Here is a 24,473-nt window from a genome sequence, read left to right on the forward strand (position 1 = left end):
TTAAAATAATGACGATTCTGAAATGATTATCTTTAAACACTTAAATCAACTAGCAATACAAGTTATGTGACGTAATTTTGAGCATGCGCACTCGAAAATTTTAGAAACACGGGCCTCGATTCCAGGCGTCGCAGTTTCCGTAGGCATCGCAGCGTCGGCCTAGCAGTTAAAAGTTGTGGTCAACGGGTGTACGAAAATGTACGGGTTCTCCTCACCTGGACCGTGCGACCAGTCTGGCGGAGCCGTGAAACTCTGTATCTCTGTCACTCGGTTAGCGACAAATTGCTTCCACCGCTGAGGCTCACCACGGATCCATCCCAGCGCGATCATCGAGTCGGTCCAGCACCCATTCACCGTGTCCTCGGGAAGCCGCAGAGCCTGCCGCACGAGTGCGGCCAGGCGCACCACCAGCAGGCTCCCCAGAAGCTCGAGCCGCGGCAGCGTGACCCGCTTCAGCGGGGCGAGCCGTGCCTTAGCCAACACCAACGGGACCTCACCGGAGCCGTCCGGCTGGGCGGTACAGAGATACACCGCCGCTCCGTACCCCTTTGGAGACGCGTCATCGAAGGCGTGCAGTGACACGTCCTCACCGAGATACCAGCCGCGGCTCTAGTAGCAGCGCGGGATCCGCAGCTGTTTCAGCGTCCCAACACCGCTCAGCCAGTCCGAGAAGACCAGGCTGCGGCCTGCCGAGAGAGCATTGTCCCAGTCGAGCCCCAGCTGCCACAGCTCCTGGAACAGGTTCTTCGCCACCATCACGAACGGCGCCACGAACCCCAGCAGTTCGAACAGCCGAGCTATGCAGCTCAGTACCACTCGTTTGGTCGGAGCAGGTCAGCGGGAACCGCCAGGCCCTCAAATGAGAAAGTGTCCCCGCCTGGGTTCCACATAACCCCCAAAACCTTGGCGCTCTCGCGCTCGCTGCTTCCGGCGGCTGCGTGGGTCCTGTCAAATACTACCGCGCTGTTGGAGTTACACTTAATCAGTGTCATCACCGCTCCAGGCATCATGACCTGAGCCTCAGACAATAGAGAGCTGGCCTCCTCCTCCGAATCAGCACCTGAGAGGAGGTTACCCACATACAAGTTCTCGGTCATCTCAGTTATCGTGCGGGACGGAGCACATGTGGACAGGTGATGCCGGATTGTGGCGTTCAACAGGAACGGACTGCTGCTGACGCCAGATGTCACCCTCCGAAAGCGCATCACACGTTTCCGACCGTCATGGATCCACAGAAACCTGTGGACGTCTCTGTCTTCCCTTTTGAGACTGATCTGAAGGAAGGCTTTGCTGATGTCGGCTGTCACTGTGACCCGCCAACGCCTAAACCTCAGCAGCACATCTACCAGACTCGGGATGAGGCACGGTCCCACCTCCAGGCAATCATTGAGCGAGACGCCATTGGGACCGGTGGCGATTGGGACCGGTGCATCGAAGACCGGCCTCACCCGTGTCGACTCACTGGACTTCTTCACGACAGGATGACGGGGCAGGTAGAACCTCGGGTGCGGACCATCCAGCTCGTGGCTGGGAACCTCCCCAATCACACCCGTCTGCTCCATCCCTTGGAGCGCCTCTGAGAAGGCCGTTCCCAGTTCCGGGTCTCTCGCCAGCCGGCGAGACAGACCCGTCAGACGCGCCTCAGCGGCAAGTCTGTTGTCCGTCAGCTGACCAGCACCGCCTGCCTTCCACGGCAGGGCAACCTCATGCCTGCCGTCAGCCCTCACCACTGAGGCGCTGAACTCCTTCATCGCCTCCGAGCCCCTCACCTCTGGATCACTAACACCGATGCTCTCGAGTGACCACAACCTGCAGAGAGACTGCTCGTGGATATCTCCAAGGCAGAGCAGCTGACTGGTGGAGCCACCTGTCGGCAGCGCACTCATCTTTCCGGAGACGACCCACCCCAGGGAGGTTTTTTGTGCCACGGGTCCCCCATCGAGCCTCATCTCACCTTGCTTTACAAGATCCCAATAGCAGTCCAGCCCTACCAGCACGTCCACCGTCAGCTGTCTGTCTGAGGGCGGATCAGCCAGCTTCAAATGGCTGAAGGACTGAAGGACTCCAAATGGCAAGACAGGGCGCTGGAGAGGGGTGCAAATGACAGGGATCCTGATGGCCTTGACGGAAAGGACAAGGGTAAGGCCATGTTAGAGCCGAGGATGTCAACACGGTACACATCCCTGTGCTCAGCTGATGAGCCAGTTCCCCCAAACGCGGCATACGAGGCACTTTCAGATCCTACCCAGACAGGCTCTGCTCGCTTCACGAGCCTCTCACTAACATAGGTCCCGTCACTGCCCGTGTCAAACAGCACTGTAGCCTCTACAGGCTGCCCTCCTTGACCCACTAAAGTCACACAAGCAGTAGGCAGCACTGTACATCCCCTTTCAGGACCACCACTCTTACAGGATAACGACGGACACTGTGCTGGGCCTGAGTCACTGCTGGGGGCTCCCTGCTTGATGTCTCCTGTGACACCCTGAACACTCTGGCATCTACCACCAAGCAGTTTTAGGCAGCACACAGCACTGTGACGTCCTCCACACCCAGCACACACCTTGCCCCACCTGCGAGCCACATGTCCACTTCTCAGGCACCGAAAGCACAGCCCAGCCTGCCTGATCGCATCTCTGCCCTCTGGTACTGACAGGGGCTTTAGCTTCAGACACACCTCAGGCTGGTGTGTCTGTCCACAGAAGCCACACCCTGGCCTGGCTCTTGACTGCAGAGCTGCTGCTGCTGGTGTCCTCTGCTGCTGCTCCCTCTTCTTCCCTTGTCGAGGGCCGTTTGTGGCCTTGTGCCGCTCTTCATCACCTGGGGCAGCTAGCTGCTGACCTGGAGCCCCCTGTACCTGAACAGAGTCATAGGCACTGGAACGCTCCCTGCGCTCCATCTCAGCCGCCAGGAAGCTCATCAGCCACGCCAGGTCCGCTTCCTTGTCTGCGCCCTCACCAGCCCACTCCAGCCTGATGTCAGGGGACAGCTTAGACAGGATAAGAGGGACAAGGATTATGCCATGCCTGTCACCTCCCACACCAAGTGACTCCAGGCTGCGAATGTGGGTTAGTAGGCGGTCCTGCAGCTCTCTCAGGGACTGATGGCTACTGGATCTGGCCTTTGGAAGCGAAAAAAGCTGCTGGATGTGGGAATAGGTTATCACTTCCTTCCTCCCAAACCTGTTCTTGAGGAGGTCACATGAACTGACATAGTTGGCAACAGTCAGGGAAAGACCCGCCACACAGTCCTGTGCCTCCTTTTCCAGCACCGACCGAAGATAAGCAAACTTGGTCACATCAGGCAGCTCCGAATCACTGACGGACACCTCAAAGCTCTCCCAAAAGGACTGCCACTTGAGGACGTCCCCACTGAATCTAGGGAGCTCCAACTTTGGAAGCCTCAGATGCCCCTCCCCGCTCAGTGAGCCCGCTGAGCTAGCCCTACTGTCCCGCACCAGGGCTCCACCAGCCTCCTCCAGAACCGACACCACCTCGTCTCTCAGGTCGGCTGCACCCTCTATATCATTAAGTATCTCTTCCTCTGTCTCGAAGCATAGCTCCACCTCAGACTGGGCCTCATCCAGAATCTGAAGCCTCTTCTCGCAGTCAAGTTTAAGCGGCCTGAAGGGCATCTTGGTCTGGTTGTTTATGTTCCAGAATTCCCTCCAGTTTCCTCACTGACCTGGTCAGCCAGCCTCTGGCTGCTGTTCGCTTCTTGAAAGCATCCGGGCTTACACTCATCTTGACAGAGGCACTCAGAACAACTCAGTAAAGTAACAAATGCTTAAACTTCAGTTCACCACTTCCCGGGTTTCGGCACCAAAAAAATGTTAGGAAAACTCACTGAACACACACTTCCACCCCTTTATTTCCCAGGCCAGCTCTCTCTGTCCTCTGGAGGGATATCTGAACGTTCGGGAGAACCGCCCGCGTGCTCCTACAAAATGTCTACAAAAATCTACTCAACAATAATGAGACCCCTTATTCCCTTCTGGGCAACGTGCCTCTTGAGTAGAACGCCAGGGGTACACTATCGTTTCCGGCCAAGGGATGAGGGGCCATTCCGTCCCATCGTGGATCATCTTCTGGCTATCATTCTGGTGACGCTGGTGGTGAGTATGTCGTGTCATTTACTCGTTGGTCCATGCTTACGAGTATATTTGCTGATAAGTGTTGCCGTTGCGTTGAAATTGAAATAATTTTCGTGTGACCTAGTGCTCAGTTCGGGACGAATTGTTTTAACTGTTCTTGTTATTTTGTTTTCAGATGGTTGACACTGGCCGCTCGCCTGCTCCGAGCTTACATCTCCACCGAGACTCCCAGCAGGGCTCTCAAGGACCTCGTCCAGTACGTGGTTGGCCACTATGTGCCGATGTGGTTCTCTATTCGACAGAACAGCAGCTGTGACGTGGGCTCACACAACCTGTTCCGAAGCATCACGCTGCTCCGCGAGCTGCCGCAGCGCACACGGACCACGGTGCAGCCAGTCATCCAGTGCAACGGATACTGGGCCCATCCGGAACAGCTGCTGCTGGCCATGGTGGCGGACGAAGACCGTGTGGTCAGCGGACAAGCGGTTCAAATCATCAGCGCTGCGCGTGAGCAGCAAACCGAGGGGCCCAGGATCTTCGCCATCCCAACGATCAACTTTGAGACCGTGAGCTACACGAAGCTGATCTGGCGCGAACCGGTCACGCAACCCCCACTCCTACGACGGCGACGGCGAGTTGCGAAGCATAGTGCACGCTCCATTGCCCATCCCGCCTTATCCGGTTCATACCCAGCCGGTGGAGAGGGCCGTGCGCACCGTCACCGAGGCATGTTCGGCGGCGATGAGACAAGAGGCGCGGCATGGCCTCATCACGGCCGAGCTCAAGCACCGACATATTCTCCCCACCGTCAAGTCCAAGGAGGATCTGTTATGAAGGTAGGCTGGTAATTATTAACTGATCACATCCTCGGAGGTGCTATACTCCCGTTTCAACTTGAAGCTACTTTACAATCCGTCAAATTCATATTTATCTTAATGCCAAACTTGGCCCAATTGCAAATTGCAAATGCATGAATGAATACAACATGCTTTGTTTCACTTTTAAGCAATTTCGTGACTATTGTGCTTCCATCAGAGCCCCCTTAAATGTGTCTGCTGCCGGTGGTCGTGGCAGCAGGCTCCAATACGGCAGCCGCCGCCGCCGCATCATTGTGTCCGCCCGCTGCGCAGATGCAGGACAGTCTTTCGAGAGGAGAAACCAAGCAGCGCACTGCTGGGCCAGCACTCGGCGCTCCTACAAGCAGTGCATACTGTGTCTCTGCCTTCTGGTTCAGTAGCACGACGGCAGGAACGTTTAAGACGCGCAGCCCGCAGAACGGAGACGGCACTGCCGCAGGTCAACCAGCCTGGCAGGGGCTAGTGCAACAGTGTCCGGGCACGCGCCGCAGAGCAGAGTGGGGCCAGCGCCGCACTGCCGAGAACATCTGCGGCTGGGGCTGGAGCTTCGGCAATAGAGCAGCACGGTTGTGACGGTACTTTTGCTCTTGTGCGACGTCCGCCAACACGCGTTACGGGTTGCCGGTCTCTCAGTAGCTGCTGTTTCAGCCAGTGCATCGAATACGCAGGCTCAGTCAGGAGCCAGATGTGTGTTCGGTTATCCTAATCCCTCTCCACGCCCGTGGTGCAAACTGCAGACATTGGTGTTTGTTTGAGGTTGTACACCAGGTACCAGGCACCATTCTGAGTCATATGCTATGAATGGTTTTGTTTACAGCGCATGGGCCGTCTTAGAGAAGTGAAAGTCAAAAAGCAGTATTAACAAACGTGCTCGTACAAGTTCATACTTCACAACACATAAGGTTTCCAACATAAAGCCATCAAGTTACCAATGTCTGAACCTCATATTGGACCTTAGAATGGCACATTTTCGCACGTATCGCTTTGAGACGCGTTCAGTAGCATCGTTTCCAGAGGCGAAGTTGCCTTGCCGCCCACGGCTTGGTGTTACCTGCGGCGGCCGACAGCGGTCAGCATTGGTAACTGCAACACCGAGCGTCGGTGTGCGACGATATTTCGATTGGCTCGCGCTTGGCTAATAAAAGTTATTGGGAACAAATTTTGCTATTCTGTGCATTTTTGGACTCCAGCGCCAAGGAATTTCCTTGTCTCACTTGGTTTTGCTACTGATGACACACTCTAATGTATAGCTCGGTGTGGCCACCTCAACCTTGTGCGCCACTTGTTGTCACATTGAAGTTGGAATCGATCTCACCTTGTGGGATCGATTCCAACTTCAAATCGCGGTCACGGAATCGATTTCGGCTCTGACTCCAGGCAGCACAACGCAAATTTGAGTCGGGTAGGATTCCAGATCAAGGTCATGCCGCCTGACTCCGATTGAGTCGACTCGGTGGCGTGAATTGACGAGATAAACCGTTGCATGAGCTATGTAACAGCACGGCGCATATATGGTCATTAAGCGAACGATGCATAGTGTACTTATTTAGTACTAACTGAGCGATGCTTAGTGTTTTGCGTTTGCCGTAAATAAAGCATGTCGAGACTGGTTGCATCGTTTGTACCGACATTTACGTTTCTATCCACTCGTCTTGGTCTCAGGCGATAAAGTTGAAGTGTAGCCATCATTCCTTTTCACAAACTTCACAGGAATGTAATTCACCTTGCCTTATCAAAAGGTCAGTTGATTTCGTAGTCAACTGCGAAACCCCACGGAGTCTAGCAGCGCAGGGACGCAAGAAGCCATCTATAGATATCCAAGGTATCAAACGATTCAGTGCATACTTAAATTCGCATCGCTCTGACCGTAAGCAGAATGAAATTCACCCAGTCTACATTCTGTATTCCACGGCTTGATGTATTCCATAAATCCCACGCGATTAGATTGCTTATGGCGTGGATAAATGCGCCGGTGCGTTGATTGGCCGTCCGCCGTGGTCGCGCTCACCACCAGAAGCCGGCCTTCACTGCAGCCGACCCTCCCTACCGCCGGGCAGGCCAATGCAGTGTTGTAGGTCACGGACGTACGTCCAGTGCGAAGGCCATGGACAGCCGTGTGTGCGGCCGGCCCAGCGGCTGCAGGCGGTCTTGTGGGCTGGTGATGCCCAGCAGCTGGGTAGGGAGGTGCGCAATGTGGCTTCGTGAGCGGATGGGCACGGCGGCTCGCGGTTGGACGAGTGTGGCCGGTGTCACGTGATGTCAGTGATCCGTGACTCTGGCGCGAGTGTAATTACGCGACTGGGCCTGACACAGGCGTTCGCGAAGCATCCTCGGCAGAGATGCGCGGTGAAGACCCGTTCTCAGCGACCATTCACGCGTAAAATAAACAACCTTCGTAATAAGCCTCATGTCGCAATCAACGGATGCCTGAAACATTCGCGGACATGAACGACGAGCTCCACGTGAAGAGCTTCACGGTTGAAACTTGGATTCATCTGCGTAGCCTGCAGCCCTCTCCACGACCCGTATCCCGACACAAGTCGTTGTAACGAATCGAGACGTTCCATTCTCGCACTCTGGGAAATCCCGACCGAGTCTTGCGGCACCGGCCCGGCCGAACCCAGCGGGGCAGGTCCGTTCAAGGTCTGCACGAGGACGCTCGTACGACGCAGTGCCCAGTATTCTCCACGCGCGCGCGCGAGACACGTGGCCGCCGCCGTCGCAGAGGGCTGCGGCCGCCGGGGCAGAGGCTACAGCGACCCGTGCCGCGCCTGTCACGCTGCCCGCCGGCCGAGCGGGGAGGGGGGGGGGGGGGCTCAGCCAGCGGTGCACGGCGACGTGGCAGCGTGCAGTGTGCGGCCGGGAGTCGGACGCGGAGGGTGGTGACCGCTGTTACGCGCGGTGAGTGTAGCGGTGCGCAACTGGTGGTCGGGCGGGTGGAGCTCGTGAGCGGACGCCGACGACGCGACAAGATTGCGCTCTGAGCGCTCTGATTGCAGATTGCGCTCTGATTGCAGAGGTCGCAGCCCGCTATCAGAGATTAGCAGCTGGTGATCTGGAGTCGCATGTACCCGTGGGACGACCTTGAACGCGGTAGGCACGAACCTGCTTACTCTGCATTTGGATGGAGCTTGGTGGAAGCTGCCAGTGAGCCGGTCAGGTGCTTCACCGGGTGGTGGAGCGTTGTGACAGTGGTGACGCTCGTGCACAGCTGGTGACGCCGACGTACACAGGTTCGTGCACCGAGCACCACCGTGGCACTATGGACGTGGACGACGCCTTCCGCGTGTTGGACAGCGGCGGGCGGCAGCAGTGGAAGCACATGCTAGCCACGATATCTCAAGCACTACCGGGAGCCATCATTATCCTGCTGATGGAGTTTGTTGGTGAGTCCGGTTAAAAGACGAGACCAAATTCACATTCAAGGGGGTCTGTTCCATATTTACGTTGGATTTTTAGCTGAAATAGCACTCTTTATGATCAGCACCTGCAGATCACAGCCCATGCCCCTTCAAGACTTCAAACCATGCTCTTACTGAGATTGATGTGCATGAACTTGTGAAGCCAAAGTATTTTTATGATTCAAAAAAGTCTGTCACGTGCCCACTATGAGGAAACTACCCAAACATACCCGGCGTCATAGAAACGTCACGCAAGCACCCCACCTCTCTGGTGCTTTTGCGCTCGTGGTCGCGAGAAGCATGGCCACTTAAGTATTCGTATATGAAAGGATGAAGTAGTAAGTGGCCCCTCGGCAAAAGGTAATTGGTTAAAGGAAATGTTTCACGTTTAAGATAATGAAGCAAGCATCAGGTATGATGAAATAAGCTCACTTATAACTATTGACATCCTTTTAAGCAGAAAAGACTGCTTAGACAACACCATTTCTCCGTTTAATAAATACGCTCCTTGACACGTCGTTGTTTGATTGCGTCATTGTGCCTTGCACAACATCGATTGGGGGCCAGTCGCAGGCGGCTAGAATTGAACGATTCCGCCATTATGTTTTTTTCTCGACCGTGATCGCCGCATGGCCTATGGAATGGCAGGATGTGAATGGCGTCATTATGACGTCATGAATGCTAGTTACCGTAAAATACTCTCCCTGGATGCTCTTCCCATTTTCGCGTACGTGTAGCTAGCCGTGAAGTGCACCAAAAAGATGGCTGCTGTCAAAATGGCTGCTTAAGCTCAAAACCCCACACAAATGTGGAACACTCCCTTTAAGACTGGTAACGCACTCGACGAGGGAGCCGATGGGAGAAAGCGTTACAAGTTCGAGCTCTAACAAGCTCAAGATCGTGGCAAGATCGTGCTTTCATACAAAATTATCTCACCACGAATGACCGCGTGATGGAGCCGCGCGCGCTGCGTGTACCGCCATGCTACCTGATTTATTGGCGGCGTGCTGCTGTTTCAATAGCAGACCAGCTGGTCCGATGGGCGGGTTTGCGCGGCAAGCAGCCTCACGGTGGCCGCGAACTCAGCCCGCTCACATAGAATTGATGCAATTGTTGAAGAGGTTAGGCTGACGGCGTAGCTCTCGGGTAATAATTGCTTTTGTTGAATATTCGACTGAATGCTTTGATGTCGTTTGACACGAGTTTGATGTCTGCAGTGTTCTTGACGTTTGCTCAAAATGACATCAGAGAGCAGTGCAAGCGGCGCTGCCGTGATGCAGGTTCTCCAGGCGTAAACAACTTGCAGCAGCTTCGGCTATTCGGACTGTCCGTGGCAGGCTTCCAAACTGGACCTCCCGTCAGATAGCCGGGTAAACAAGAACGCGTCGGAAAAACCGCAGACTGCAGCAGGGCCAGGGGATCAACTGATGTGATGCAAACTCCTTTCTCCGTGTCGCAGGGTACACGCCGAACTTTGAGTGCCACCGACAGGGGCCGAACGGGACAGATATACTCGTGAACGCCTGCTTCAACGACACAACAGCGTTCTGCGACGACATCGTGTTCCGTTCCGAGTACACCAGCGTGGTTACTGAGGTCAGTGACAGAGTGCTGGTGACGTAGGACACCTGACCTTCGACATGAAGGCACAGGTGCGGCCTGTTGGCGGCGGCATGCACTAGAGTTCAATTAAACTCAAAAGCACAGCATGCATCGTGCGGGAGCTTGTATGTAATTATCGTTTTGCTATGTGCACGCAGCTGCTTCTGTTCCGGTAGCTAACTTGATTGGGGCGTCTGCATTGAGATCCTACTGCCCGCGCGGGGTGGGTTCGAATTGTTGTAGACGCTCTATGTTTGCGCTCGACTGAGATGGCCCGCGGACTGGAACAACGGCACTGGTGACGTCACCCTTGCCGAGCATTGTAGTACATTTAGGTTTGTCGGATAGTTTCTGCCGGTGCCCTGAAATTTAGGGATCGGATGGTGGGATCAGGGCTTACAAGCACTGCTTAGCGTAGGCGTTGCTTCCTGAGATCCATCCTGTAAAAAATAAATCCCAGCGAATCTGTAGAAACTTGAGTTTTGGTATTACATTTTTATCAGTCGACTTACAGCTATCGTTGTTTGCAATTTGTCATCCAAATGATGAAAACTGTTCCAAACACGCTTGTGTTTGACTTTTAAAAAAACTTTCCGGTTAATGAGCAAACGGCCCAGGCACACAGCAGGACTTTGAGCTTACCTCTCGCTGAAAGTTGCCTCGACATTTTATCTGAGATGTGTGTCCCTGGCACTGGCATCTCATAGAACATCAGGTCACTGACGTGACCATCCTTACCATTGCGGTAGGGATATCTGGCCTGACCCAACTTCTCCAAACGGAGTATTTGACCTAACATAGTGGGGCCTGTGTCTGGGGACGTCTGTGGGATCTGTGTCTGGTGGTGTCTGTAGTGTCTATGGCGTCTTTGGTGTGGTTTGGTGTCCGGCCCGACGAACAAACGCTCCTTCACACTTTCACATTCACTGCATTCGAAATACGCGGTCTCATTTTAACTCAGTAATCGCGTTACACTGCAGTAATTCCTACAGCGATATCTGACCACATTTTTTCTCCTTACAGCACATCCTGTTCCATTTCTCATTCCTGCGAGGGTGCCTGGTACCCACCGCTCAAATCCTGCTCCATGCCACATCTCCGATCCCTGCAACGATACCTGACTCCACCGCAACTCCTGTAGTAGCACCTCGACATGCGGTACAATTGAGCGGACAAGCTTTGAACACCGAGCCCACCGCCTACAAACGTGATCCTCAAGAACTTCCTGTTCACCGCCTTCGGTCGATTCACCTTTTCCCCGCTCGCAATCCCCCCTTGGGCTGGTGAGAGTTAAGCCCGACCGGACCGGTGGTGGTCGCTGGTCTGTCCCTCCCCCTTGGATCAGCTCGTGAGAACTGACGCCGGCCGACGGTGGTCGGTGGTGTGCCCCCCTCCTGGATCGGTCAGTGAGAGCTGACCCCCCCCCCCCCCCCTACTCATGCAGTGGTCACTGGTCTGCGAGCGGACAACGGACTTACACCTGCTGCAGTCGCTCTTCATGGCTGGCATGACGATTGGCGCTCCTCTGGTCAGCCCCCTGGCGGACATGTTCGGCCGGCGCCGGGTCGTGCTGCTCACATTTGGTCTGCAGGCCCTGTGGTGGCCGCCTTGGTCGTCGTCCCCAACTACGCCACGTTCGCCGTGCTGAGGTGCGACGACCCGCTCTCGGGTCGGGAGGGGAGGGGAGGGGAGGGGAGGGAGGGGAGGGGAGGGAGGGAGAGGAGAGGAGAGGAGAGGAGAGGAGAGGAGAGGAGAGGAGAGGAGAGGAGAGGAGAGGAGAGGAGAGGAGAGGAGGAAAGGGGATGGGAGGGATGGGATGGGGGAGGGATGGGATGGGATGGGAGGGGAGGGGAGGGGAGGGGAGGGGAGGGGACGGGAGGGGAGGGGAGAGAAGGGAAGGGAGGAGAGGAGAGGGGAGGAACGGGAAGGGGAGGAGAGGAGAGGAGAGCATAGCAGGGAGAGGAGAGGAGAGGAGAGGAGAGGAGAGGAGAGGAGAGGAGAGGGAGAGGAGAGGAGAGGAGAGGAGAGGAGAGGGAGGAGAGGAGAGGAGAGGGGAGGAGAGGAGAGGAGAGGAGAGAAGAGAAGAGAAGAGAAGAGGAGAGGGGGAGGGGAGGGGATGAGCCATGTGAGGCAATGTGATGCCAGGCATTGCCCCTCGGACCTCAGCGACAGGTTTCTCGGCCCTATGCGTATGTTCTGCTCCCCTGACCCGCGTAACCCCTCGCTTCCCCTCTCTCTGACCTTTGAGGATGCCTGGCGCCGACCTCTGACGCGTTCGACCCCTTGGCAGGTTCCTGGCCGGCGTCCTGCAGGTGGGCGGCCTGGTGTGCTTCACCCTGTCCTCGGAGCTGGTGGGGCCGCAACACCGGAGTCGCGTTGGCCTCTTTGGCTCTACCTTCTTCTCCATCGGTATCCAGATGCTGGCACTCGGCGCATACGTCACCACCACGTGGCGCCCCCTGGTGATCGCCTCGGCCGCCTTGGCCAGCCTCTCCGTGTTCGTGATATGGCTGTGAGTCGGGGTGGGGTACGGTGGAGGAACCCGCGATTATGTGGCTCTTGTGGAGTTCTACACAGATTTACAGGAATGTACCGGATGACCCTACAAAACACCATGTTCAAGATGAAATTAGTTGGAAAGTAAGCTTGCAGTCTTATTAATCGTATTTTGGACTTGAGAAGCAAATGTAGATGCCCCAAAACATATGGAGGCAAATATAATATACGGTGAAACGAACTCACTCCTAACAATTGATCTGCTTTTAAAGAAAATGCTTCACATTTGAATATTTTGAAACAGGCATAAGATAGGATGAAACCAGCTCATTTATTATTATTGATATACTTTTTAAGTGGGAGACTGCTCTGGAAAGCACAATGTTCTGTTTAGTAAATATGCTTCTCAATGCGTCATTGTTTATGTCCTCGCGCATTGCACAACATTGACAAGGCCCTAGAACAGAAGGTATAACCGTCCGGCCAATTTCCGCCGTTTCGACTGATGACGTCACAAGTGTACTTGGCACGTAATGGTCAATGGCGGATGCACGCCTACCGCAGTTTGCTTGGCTTTTTGAAAAGGTTCTAAGGCTGGAAGCCGTTAAATATTTTTGGTTAAATCATAACAAGACTATTGCTTGTCCGAACAGGCCATAATATGAGCTCCAAGGTCTATTAACACTCGCCCAGGTGGCCGGCTAGGTACCATTCGCTCGGGTGAGGGGTCAATTTGACCCACCCTGAGATCTCAGCAACCAAGAAAGCTAGAAACACAAAATGTACAAGGTGTGTTGACCTGCACGTGAACTCATTGATATCAAAGTTTGAGGTTCCTAGATCATGACCTTCAGGTCAAACAAGGTCAAATAATGTTAAAGTCCAGGTTGGTCTCTGAAGTGCCCCCAAAACCTAGGCAACTGTTTCCAAGCAAAAGGTCACAAGCCCATTTGACGTCAGTGACCTTGTTTGACCTCCTCAAGGCCATGGTGACTAAAATTGTACAAGACTGCTTTGAGTTTTGCATTTGAATAAGCGACAAAGATTACGTTTGGCAGTATGTTCCTAAAACAAAATGTCAACCCGGGTCATCTTAGGCCAACGACCTGTTCTGACCTGAAAGAAGCCAATGGAAGATGTATAATGCGGTTCCTGCTGTCAATAAATTCGACATGAGCACTAAAAACTATCCCATGCAGGGTCAATTGGGGCATTTCATTTCTTCAAAAAGTATATGCCCTTTGGCTAAGTGAGGATGCTGTGTTACGAACATATTGATTCCACAGTGGGGTCAGGTCAAGGTCATCCCATAGGTTGGCATGATAATTTGGTGCACTTATGCGACACATGATTCAAAATACTTTCACATCCAGTTTGCTCGCGTTATGCAGCTTAAACATCACCTACAATTTTGTCTGGTCAGTACATGCTCAAAATGTAGGTAAGATGCCAAGATGAGGTCATATGAGGTCAACATGACACGTAGTAGGCTAGTCACGTCATGCATGTCTCCGGATGGCCTCTCCCACAGGAATCCAATAAAATCACTTTTAATCTGTCATCGGGTCATGTTAGTTCCTAAAGAGATCAAAACCTGCTGTTTGTCAAAACCTTCTCTGACCTTTAAAAGGCATTCAATAGCTATGGGCAGGCTCGGGAGATTAATTGTCGATGATCAAATTTCATGAATTATTGTTACCTTGGCCGGGTACATTTTTATGGTTCTTGATGCTGCTTGATGCGCAGTAATGTTGTGACCGCGCGCAGTGATGGTGCCGGTGTCGCGGCTGTTGTGTGTGTGTGTGCAGCGATCGGGAGCTCGCCATCGTAATTAGAACAAATTTGAAGGTAAGAGCATGAATCTACCTGTTTTGTGAATATTTACGACATGTCCTGCCTTAAACACGACGAATGGTCCCCTTCAACCCAGCGTCCCAGTGGCGTCCATGTTCCATGTCATGTATAGGTGTCGTATAGTGAACTTTTATTTAGCCATGTTCTCATTTTGCTTTACATTCCCCACCCAATCCCCCTGCAACCCATCGTCCCGTTGGCGTCGATGATCAAATTTCATGAATTATTGTTACCTTGGCCGGGTACATTTTTATGGTTCTTGATGCTGCTTGATGCGCAGTAATGTTGTGACCGCGCGCAGTGATGGTGCCGGTGTCGCGGCTGTTGTGTGTGTGTGCAGCGATCGGGAGCTCGCCATCGTAATTAGAAAAAAAAATATTTGAAGGTAAGAGCATGAATCTACCTGTTTTGTGAATATTTACGATATGTCCTGCCTTAAACACGACGAATGGTGTACAATGATTTTTTCTGACGTTAGGTAGGAAAGTACACCCTGGCCGCCCAATGCCACCTTACATGGAATCATTAAAATAGAAAAACCTGCGCCTTTAACATTACCAACAGGTTTACATACGGCTACCGTACACACAAGCAGCATCTTGCGCAGCACACTTCTTTAGCTTTCGTGCATACTACACAAAAGCTCTGAACACATTACAACTAAATACAACAAGCACTGCCCCAATCCCCACAAAACATCAACAACGTAAAATGCGCAAAAGTAAACAACACGCAGCGACGCGAGTCAAGGTTGGTGAAATGATTTGGTCTCTTCCGCGCCACGCATTCGGCACGTAGCAAAAATGAACCTATATATGGCGATACACAGGGATGACAGGGGGCTGCAACATTGATTGAGAGACAATTCACGACCCTTTTATGTGGAAATCGCACTCACGAGCGCTAGATATGAACGCCTCGACAATTACATGTTTCTTGGCTTTGGTCACCGCGTGGCTTTTGGAATGGCAGGCTTTGAATGACGTTATTGTGACGTCATGAATGCCAAGGTGACGTTTGAAAACTGTCCCCAATATTTCCCCATATTTGTGGGCTGTAGCTCAGAAACTAGGCAAGACAGATCTAAGAAGGGCGGTATCGTGAGCAGTACCAGAAGCTCTTCAAGACGGTCATTTCAGCTATAAAAAACACACATGAATGTGGAAAACTCACATTTAAGTGTAAAAGGCTGCTCTGGATAGCAAAATTTCACCATGTAGTAAATATCTTTCTCCAAACATCGTCGTTTGACTGCGGCATGGACCGTTTGTATAGCATACAGTGGCTGCCGAAGCGGCCGTGCAAAGCTGCCACTGTAGCGGACGAGCGGATTTTTTGTAGTACTTGGACTTGCCTAGAGGTGTCGTGCTTTCGGTGGGTGTTCGCAGAGCCCAAATATCGTTATATGCGTGTATTTTGGGTATTTCTCATTCATTTCTTGCATCTTTCCTATGATCTTATACTGTTTGCTTGCATTTGCGTACTCGGTTATGGCGATATGCTTTAAGGGGTTACTCCACATTTGTATGGGATTTTGAACTGAGATAGCCATTTCGAAGATCATTCACTGCAGTTCACAGCCCAACCCTTTTTTAGACTGAGCACTCTGTATTCTGACCTTGACATCCACAAATTTGTGCAGGCTTTCTCGTGCAGACTATGGTAAGGTCATCCAGGCATGCATGACGCCATAGAAACGTCACGTGAACACTGCGACCTCATTGACCACGCAGTTCTTAAAGCCGATTCAAGTATTTCAGTTTAATTATTCGTGTTTGGCGTATGTCAGCATGATTTCCGGCACCAACGGACTTCAGGTGATCATCAACGTGCAGTGCGGTCAATCCAACTTTCGAACGCGAATCACCTTCACGTTCAACGTGCAGTGCGGTCAATCCAACTTTCGAACGCGAATCACCTTCTGTGCTATATACTACAGAAATTTCTACAGGAATTATATCATACAGCAATTTGGGCATTGGTGCTGGTTATGGCGGAAATAAGATTGGGATTCGAATAACTTGAGAAAAGCGCAATAGCTGAGCATGTAAAAGCAAGCATATAAGGGATCAGTGAGTGATCTTCAAAATAGCTATCTCATTTCAAAATACCATACAAATGTGGAACACTCCCCTTCAGACGAACATACATTACGCGCTTGCCAATATGAACGATGTAAGTGGACAAAAAGAGCGATATAAACCGTTACGATGAAATGTATCTTTTTCTGACACCGAGGATGGGTCAACAAGCTCCAGGAATAGAGTAGAGGTTGACAGTGTGGTGAATGCTTCTTATCACAAGGCGGAAGCCTGTGCTTCTAGTCGCAAACTAGCGTTTCATTTTCCCTGGTGCTAAAGCAGGCTCAAATGTAGCGTCTCAATTGTAATGGTCTGTCGGCTATGGATGACACGTCCAAGGTTGTCTGGAGGGCGGTCGTAAAATTTCTCAATGAAGGCCAAAATGTGGAGAAAATTCCGCAACATTTGCTCAGTCTGCGTGCGGTAACTGTCCCGCTTCTCATTTCTCCACGGTGGCTAGGTGGTCCGCCGATTTTGCACGTGTACGTTGTCCACTTTGAGATGTATGCCCACTTTGAGATGAATAGCTATCTCAGTTCAAAATACCATACAAATGTGGAACACTCCCTTCAGACAAACAGAGATTGGGCGCATGTCAATATGAGTGCTGTAAGTCTACAAAAAGAGCGATACAAACCGTTACTGTGAAATGTAGTTTTTTCTAACATCGAGAGTGGGTCAACAAGATCCAGGAATAGAGTAGTGGTTGACAGTGGGATGAATGCTTCTTATCCGCCCCCGCCGCCATCATCTATTTGGTGATTGTTTCCGCCCCTGCCGCCAGCTTGGTGCCCGCCAGCTCCCTCTGGCGTTATCGGCTCCCACCCCCGCTGCCATCTCCCATGCAGTGACTGGTCCCGCCTCTGCCGTCAGCTTTGTGCCTGCCAGCCCGCGGTGGCTTATGCTCAATGGTCGAACCGAGGAAGCGCACAAGGTCATGCTGGGCGTGGCGCGTGCCAATGGAGTGACCCCTCCTGCCAACTTTACCCTGGTGGCTGTGAGGAAGAAGACCGCTAGCTTGCCCGACAACTGCTGCTCGCTGTTCCGACACTGGCGCTCCGCTCTCTGGACAGTGATGCTCTGCCTCACCTGGTACGCTACGACGGTGGCCATGACGCCGCCGGCGGCGGCGTCCATGCCAGAGGCATGAACCAGCAAGGATTTAGATTGGTAGGGAGTAGGAAGTGTGACGTTCGTCGCAGCGTAATATATATATATATATATATATATATATATATATATATATATAATCGAGTGGAAATGCTCGTGAAGTATGACTATGTGCGCTTTGCACCCATTTGTCACGGGGTAGGATAAGGTAGGCGCCAGTTAGATGCAGGGTTACGTTTATCTGCGCAACATGATTGATGACGTCACAAGTCGCCAAATGGTGCAGGAATTATGACACTTTCCATCTGCCCTCGCTCTCCCGTTCTCGCAGCAATGCATTCACAGCATGTAACAGGACACCAAACGAAAAATACCTTCGCCAACGCTGAACAATATCATGTGAGGGCGGTGGTCAAGCGCTAGGGCTGTGTCGCTTAATATCGGCACTGTACTTGGTCTTGTCAGTGACCCGTTGGTACCGCGCAGTACTCAGTTATGGTACTCACGTACTGCTACACCATACTATCGAAAACTATACGGTAGTCATGTACTTTGATGGAGCCTCGCACGTTGTGAATGCCGCCAGTGCTTTAATATCCCGTGCTCCTGCTGTGACCCAGGGCGGTACACACGCTGACCTACTACGGCCTGACGGCGGCGGCGGCCAGCATGGGTCAAAACCGATTCATCTCGTTCGCCCTCTCGGGCCTGGTGGAGATTCCGCCCATGATCGTCATTTCCTGGCTGCTGGATAAGTGAGTGTTGGGCAACATCGTTGTTTCGCCCTTGCGCAGGGGCTTTGCACCTTAGGTTTTTTCCCGGCCGTTCTGCGCGCAGGGGCTAAGCAGTGTGCACAGTTTCCAGGTTCTGTTGTAGTTTTCCCGATTCTTTTTAACGAAGTTTCGTGGCATTTCATCGTTTTTGCATGTGATGCGTGGTACATTGCTGCCGTGCTACAGGCTCGAAAATAGTAGTATGGATCGAGCTATCTTTTTTTTGCCGATAGTCATAGCTGCTATTTACTGGAGCGTCACGTCGACGTACCATTGCAAGAGTAGACTGAGAACGTGCCGCCGATTGCCTCGACTGGCATATACACATCCGTACCCGGTAGCCAACTAGCTGCCCAACGAAGTTTCCATTCCCTATCGTCGTGGTATCCTGTGCTGCTCGTTTTTACAGCAAGGGTGATTGAAACTCTGTGGGCAGGCTCGAAGGGGCAGTGTTCATGATGTCCACGTGTTTGTCTTTTGAGAACCGTGCGTTGGCTTATGTTCATCGCTAATGCATTTAACGCATCGCTGTTTTTTATTGAGTTTTTTATCCTCCATTAGGTGTATTCTACATGTTGTGGGCGTACCGCTACAATGTATGCCCACTTTAGACACTGTTGAAGACGCGTGGGAGGTTCATGTCACAATAAGTTTCATACTCTGGCCTACGTCGCGACCGCATTGAAGGGCAGCGATACAGCATGCAATAGGAGCATTCCGTCCCTCAGCACTGAACGCCCCTGACCAACTGTTTGCGCGATTACACCTCACCGGGATCGAGCCTGTCAACAGCTGACTGCGAACACCTGCGAAAACTCGTGTCCTGCTACGAATAATCTGCTAGGCGGTATGGCAGCGGCGCTGACTGCGGTCTCTGCCGCAGACTGGGCCGACGGTACACGCTCAGCGGCATGATGCTGGCCGGAGGCATCTGCTGCGTCCTGATCTTGCTGCTGCCTGGCTCTTACATTGACGATCAGGGAGGCAGGCTGACGCTCAGTCTGATAGGTCAGTTACCCCCGTCGTGTTTTGAGAGAAGCAGGTCTGACACTCAGTCTAATAGGTCGTCCACCCCTGGTCTGTCCTGATTGGCAGGTCTGATATTCAGTCTGATCGATTCGTTTCACCTGTCTTGCCATGGCTGTATGGGCTAATGGAGTATACCTACCATACGAGATTAAATAGAATAGTGTGTTTATTTCTACGGCCATGCGTTCGCTGGGGCAAAACGAAATCATCACGGCAGCTGCGACTGAACAAATCGGTATTCTGCTCATCCCAGTCGTCCTGGTTTACAGGGAAGCTGTGCATAGCTACCACGTTCACCGTAACTTACATATTCACTGGCGAGGTTTTCCCCACATCGGTTCGCAACACTGGCTTCGGCATCGTCAACTTCTGCGGGCGGATGGCTGGGATAGCCTATCCCTTCGTAGCGCTGCTGGTGAGTAGTTTCCCTGATACCTGCATCCGAACGACACTACACGCTGGTCGCATCTGCGCACATCTGCTGTGAGTATTTGATGTGGACGGCCTACCCGTCTGCTACGTTAATCGGGCTGAAGACGGCTAATACATCCTGCGATACGGATGCTATGTGAAAACTGCGTGTTTTAATCGCTGATGTCAGTGACTGCACTTATCACATCACTTGCGCAGATCGTATGCACTTTTTAAGTGCATATGATCCCGTCCCGCCATTGTGCAGTTGGTCGCATTGGTGAAGTGAGTGTCTTTAGCACCTGAGTGGCCTCATCAGCCTCTCACTGGTACTAACCTGCTTGTCACAGAGACCCATCACACAATGGCGCAATTGCTGGTACAGTTTGCACCACGGACACTGAATAGGTCCCATAATAAGTACATAATCGTCCAGGTGAAAACCAAGAAGCTTATACACCTCAGCACTTGCACAGATCACGGTAATATCGAATCATGCTCTTTTTAAGATTTATGTACTGATTGATTTCCAGCGCGATCGTGTCTTCGGCCTCTGCGCTCAACGCCTTCCTCGCTCATGACAAGGGCACCTTTTACGCGGTCGTGTCCGTGTCTGAATTGAGGAAACTTGCCATGGGAGCAATGGCCGATGGTCAACAAGCTATGGGAACATGATTTTCCGCTACAGCGTTAGTTTGTCTCGGACGCGCCACTAAATGCCAAACGTGCTGATCATTTCCGTCCGCTGATTGGTACAATTATTTCCCTTAAAGAGCTATGGTTTGCGCCCGTACAACACGTACAGTCATCGATGCCATGGACGGGCAAAATAATTGTATTTCATTTTCATTGTAAGAATCCTTGTCTGGACTTTCCATTTCTGCCGATATCAATGGCTTAGTCGAGTCAAATAAAATACGTTCAGGGGTGTCTTTCTCGGAAAGGCAAAATGCAATTGGGGTCCATCGTTGTCTCGAAAACTAGTATAAGTTGTATTCCTGTTCAAATCAAATATGGTTGAAAGTCGGTGATGAATGGACTCAAACATAGATGTAACAAACGATATTATTGTTCTGACAGCCTTCAACTTTGCAGCGAATGGACCACACGACATGGTGTTCTCGTGTGATTTTTAACATACGTGTTTACGTAATCCATGGAGCGGTTTATCAAGTCATCTGTTATTACCGCATTCGGCTTCCTTAGGACCGATTCCAGCCTTGAGTCGCACTTCCTGAGTTGGAATCAAAGTCAACTCAGAGCTGCTGCTTTTCGCGTACAGACCCAGAATCAACGAAATGCGCGGGAAATTTAATTCGGAACGGGTCTGAAGAGAAGTGAGTGGTTCTTTTACACAGTGCTCACTTGAAGTACAAAAGATCGTTAAAATATCAACGTATTTTGCCCCTAAGGTGCCATTAGTTTCTTACCATACTTTTGCTACCCGTTCGCAGAATATGGTGAGGAAAGATCTTCATTTCTTCGTGTTTGGAGCGCTGATCACATTGTCGGCGCTGCTGGACCTGCTGCTGCCTGAGACGGTGGGAAAGCCGCTGCCAAAGACAGTTGGGGAAATGATTGGAGAAGACGTCGAAATGTATCAAGCCTTGCAGCTCGACGAACTGGAGGGCGATTGTGACAGCGATAGGAATGCAATGAAACGAAATCAAGACTGAACAGAGAACGTAGGTGTTTTTGCCACAACACATATATCGCGATTAGGTGTGCTCTTGGCAATTTCGTTACATCGGCATGCATTTCGCTGCTGCATGCAATGTGCTCAGTTGGCCACGTCCATATTTTTATGATCTGTCGTCTGTGACAAACTCTTAAACACTTCAGTGTTGCATTTTCTTCCTGACTGCAAATGATCGCGGCGGGTTTGCGAAACAGTGGATAAGGCCCACGTGTGATCTATGCTTCTCGTTACCCAAGACAGCTTTAAATGACATCTGGCCCTTGTGTTAAGTCCTGAACAAATCATTAATACGCTTTATCGGTTGTAAGCTCAGTGCAGTGGGGAACATGGAGCTTGTTAACACGTGCTCAGCGTTTCAGCAAGCTTAAGCGTCATTTCAGAACTGGCATGAAGTGTCCCCACATGGAAAGCGCAACGGAATGCGGGATTGCGATGCGGCGGTCCGTTGGGTGAACATTTGTTGTTTGCTGTTCTCTGTGATAAACTGTCGAGCTGTACTGCACCATTGGTACACCATTGGATTCGGTAGTGTCATACGTCAGAACCGAAGGGAACTGGCTATTGAGTGGCACCACGTTTTCAGTTACATGGGCCACATATAGCCCTCACACGAACTGGCAAGGTGGACTTCGCCCTTTTCGAAGAGTTTACACGTCTTTTTGCCACATGTGTGTACCCAGAGCACGGACGTACTCGAGAATGGCATGCATTGGTAGAGAGTCGACAATCACATGGTGTAGATTGTAAGGTAGCATGTGCCGCGTGCGACGTGTGTACTAGCCAGCAGGATGGATTTGTCCGTTACCGGTCGTTATTCACATTTTGCGCCATATCTAGGCCCATAGACCAGGTAGAGGTATGAATCTAGCTGCAAAAGATGCATAATTAAAATTTGTGCATTTTTCATTGGCGCAGCGAAGCAAGCGCTAAAACGCTAATAGTTACTCCCAAAATATACGATATGTTTTATAGTTAATGTCTCGAGGTAGTGGAGTAGGGGCGCCGTGCAAGTTTAACATTTTGCGCATCTTTCATTCTTTATCTTTTGATAATCTTTCCAAGAAAACATCTGTTTCATTCTTGCTGTGGTATGTGTAAAAGGGACCATTTCACAGTTGATCTATCAACGTGACCCTCGCCCGGTTCGTTGTTTTTCATTACACGGTTTTAAAAGGGGAGCGACGTCGATGCGACCCCTCCCCCCTCCCCGTTTCCCTACCGTTTCTGAGGTACAAAGGGTAGGGCGTAGTGGAAAGGAAACGGTGGGTTGGTCTCAGCGAGATTACACGATTGGTAATAAGCTTTACGCTGCCGTCAATAATTGACCCTATGAGGTGAGGTTAAAGATGAATGCTTCACAAAAGCAATTTCAGTTTGATTCAACTTTACCCGAAGATCGAACTACTTCAGTTTTACATGCCCATCTTTACAAACCAATGCCACAAAACAACATAGAACTTAAAAAGACGCATCTATGTAATTTTCAACACCGCAACATACCTATGAAGCATAGCTCCATTAATGTAACAGCATAGGCCCACCGCGCGTAATTGGCGGATTCGTCGGCTGCCGCCCGCGCCTGTGCACGCCGTGGGTTGCTGCGCAGTGTTCCTAAAAAACCGTCGCTCCCCATAATCCTGAAAAGCTAGAGGCATGCTTTTGATACCAAAACATGCACAAACAATTCACCGGAGGCCAGCAAAAATTCAGGCGCGACCGCAGAACATGCCGGAAAGACATCCTTAAAAAACCTTATATCCTTAAAAAAACCTTAAAAAACCTTACAAAAACCTCTCATCGACCTTCCCATTACCAGGTGCGGGGGTCAACTGCTTACTGCTTACAGCTGGTTTATTAGCTCGCTACCGCCCAGGCCTGGATAAAAACACCATGGTGTACTCAAATGTGCACCCATAAATGTGGCGGATGCATGTCGTCTTTTGCATAAAATTGGAAACGCTCTTTCATGAGCATTTGCTATGTCCTTACATAATGAGTCTTCCAGATGATTCAAGGTGATGTTGACTTTTGCAGTTCCTTTTATTGAAGCTGGATAACTCCTTGGAATGCAAATTCCAATGCAAATTCCACAAAGCACCAATTTATCTAGCTTTACCACCCCTGGCAATGTTGCTGATGTCTACCATACCTAACTATCCCTTTCTTGTCTATACCACGGGGAAGTGTTGAGCCGTTCTGACTAGTTTTCTGATGCCAGAAATGCACCTCCAGGTACAGTTGCAGTGCAATTTTACCTCACACGTGTTTCAGAGAGAAGCTGACCAAACCAGGACTTATCGCGGATGTACAGACAAAGATTGAGGACCCAATAAGGTGGGTCTGACAGACTATGAAGTATCGTGTTCGTGTTAAATACTGTGTCATGGGCGCCCAACAGAATCCCATGGCTACACTCACAATTGACCTCTCCCACACCTTGACAGAATGCAGAATGGTTTCTTGACGTGTTAATGCAAATTTCCAAAATATTGAGATGAAACTGAGGACATGTGCTCTTGACCGCCATTGGTGATTAAGAGCCAATATCAATATCCAAAGTGTCCCGCAAGCTTGTCACAGTCAAATGTCAAGCATTTGCAGGCACACATACACACACCAGCAAACCTTGTTGTGGGCACCAGCAAACGGAGTTATTCCACTTAATGCGTAAGAAATTCGTGACATGTTGGGCTGCATTGAGCAGGAAAACAAACTTAGCTTATGAACGGTAAATCTGTTGAAACCGTGGGGGTTGCTGAACCGCCTCAGCGCGCCCCCTCTGTGCATCCCACTTTTATTTGGGAATAAAAACCAGTGGCGCAGCGCGGGCTTGCTATGCGCCGGACTCACAGTGAATTGGTGTCGGGCGCGTGCCCCGGAGCGCGCCTCGGCTTTGCCTGACTCTTAAAAAACGCCCACTGAAAACCGGATATGTTGGCAGCTGGCCAGACTGAGGCCATCCTGACCCGTGCGGCCGTGCCGAATCGCTGTGCGGCGCGTCAAATCTTTTGCAGTCATGTCTGGAAAGGTCATACCGAAAGCTCTTTCATGAGCATGACGGGATAACTTC

The 24,473-nt window shown here is 51.4% G+C and overlaps 1 protein-coding gene across 1 annotated transcript; it reads left to right on the forward strand.

Moving 5' to 3' along the window:
* Positions 1–11,398: 11,398 nt before the first annotated feature.
* On the forward strand, positions 11,399–22,333 carry LOC119093196 (solute carrier family 22 member 15). Its single transcript, XM_037216109.1, has 7 exons — positions 11,399–11,599; positions 12,241–12,462; positions 17,255–17,473; positions 18,112–18,246; positions 19,148–19,272; positions 19,563–19,708; positions 21,159–22,333. The coding sequence occupies exons 2-7, from the start codon at positions 12,368–12,370 to the stop codon at positions 21,378–21,380; spliced, it is 942 nt and encodes a 313-aa protein (XP_037072004.1). The 5' UTR covers positions 11,399–11,599; positions 12,241–12,367; the 3' UTR covers positions 21,381–22,333.
* The last annotated feature ends 2,140 nt before the right edge of the window (positions 22,334–24,473 follow it).

Source organism: Pollicipes pollicipes, unplaced genomic scaffold (genome assembly GCF_011947565.3).
Source record: "Pollicipes pollicipes isolate AB1234 unplaced genomic scaffold, Ppol_2.1 Scaffold_4002;HRSCAF=4701_pilon_pilon_pilon, whole genome shotgun sequence".
NCBI lineage: Eukaryota > Metazoa > Arthropoda > Thecostraca > Pollicipedomorpha > Pollicipedidae > Pollicipes > Pollicipes pollicipes.

Coding starts and splice junctions, on each gene's coding strand:
- LOC119093196 (XM_037216109.1), top strand. CDS start 12,368: ATGCTGGCACTCGGCGCATACGTCACCACCACGTGGCGCCCCCTGGTG. Junction 19,273..19,562: donor GCTGACGCTCAGTCTGATAG/GTCAGTTACCCC, acceptor CCTGGTTTACAG/GGAAGCTGTGCATAGCTACC. Junction 19,709..21,158: donor ATCCCTTCGTAGCGCTGCTG/GTGAGTAGTTTC, acceptor ACCCGTTCGCAG/AATATGGTGAGGAAAGATCT.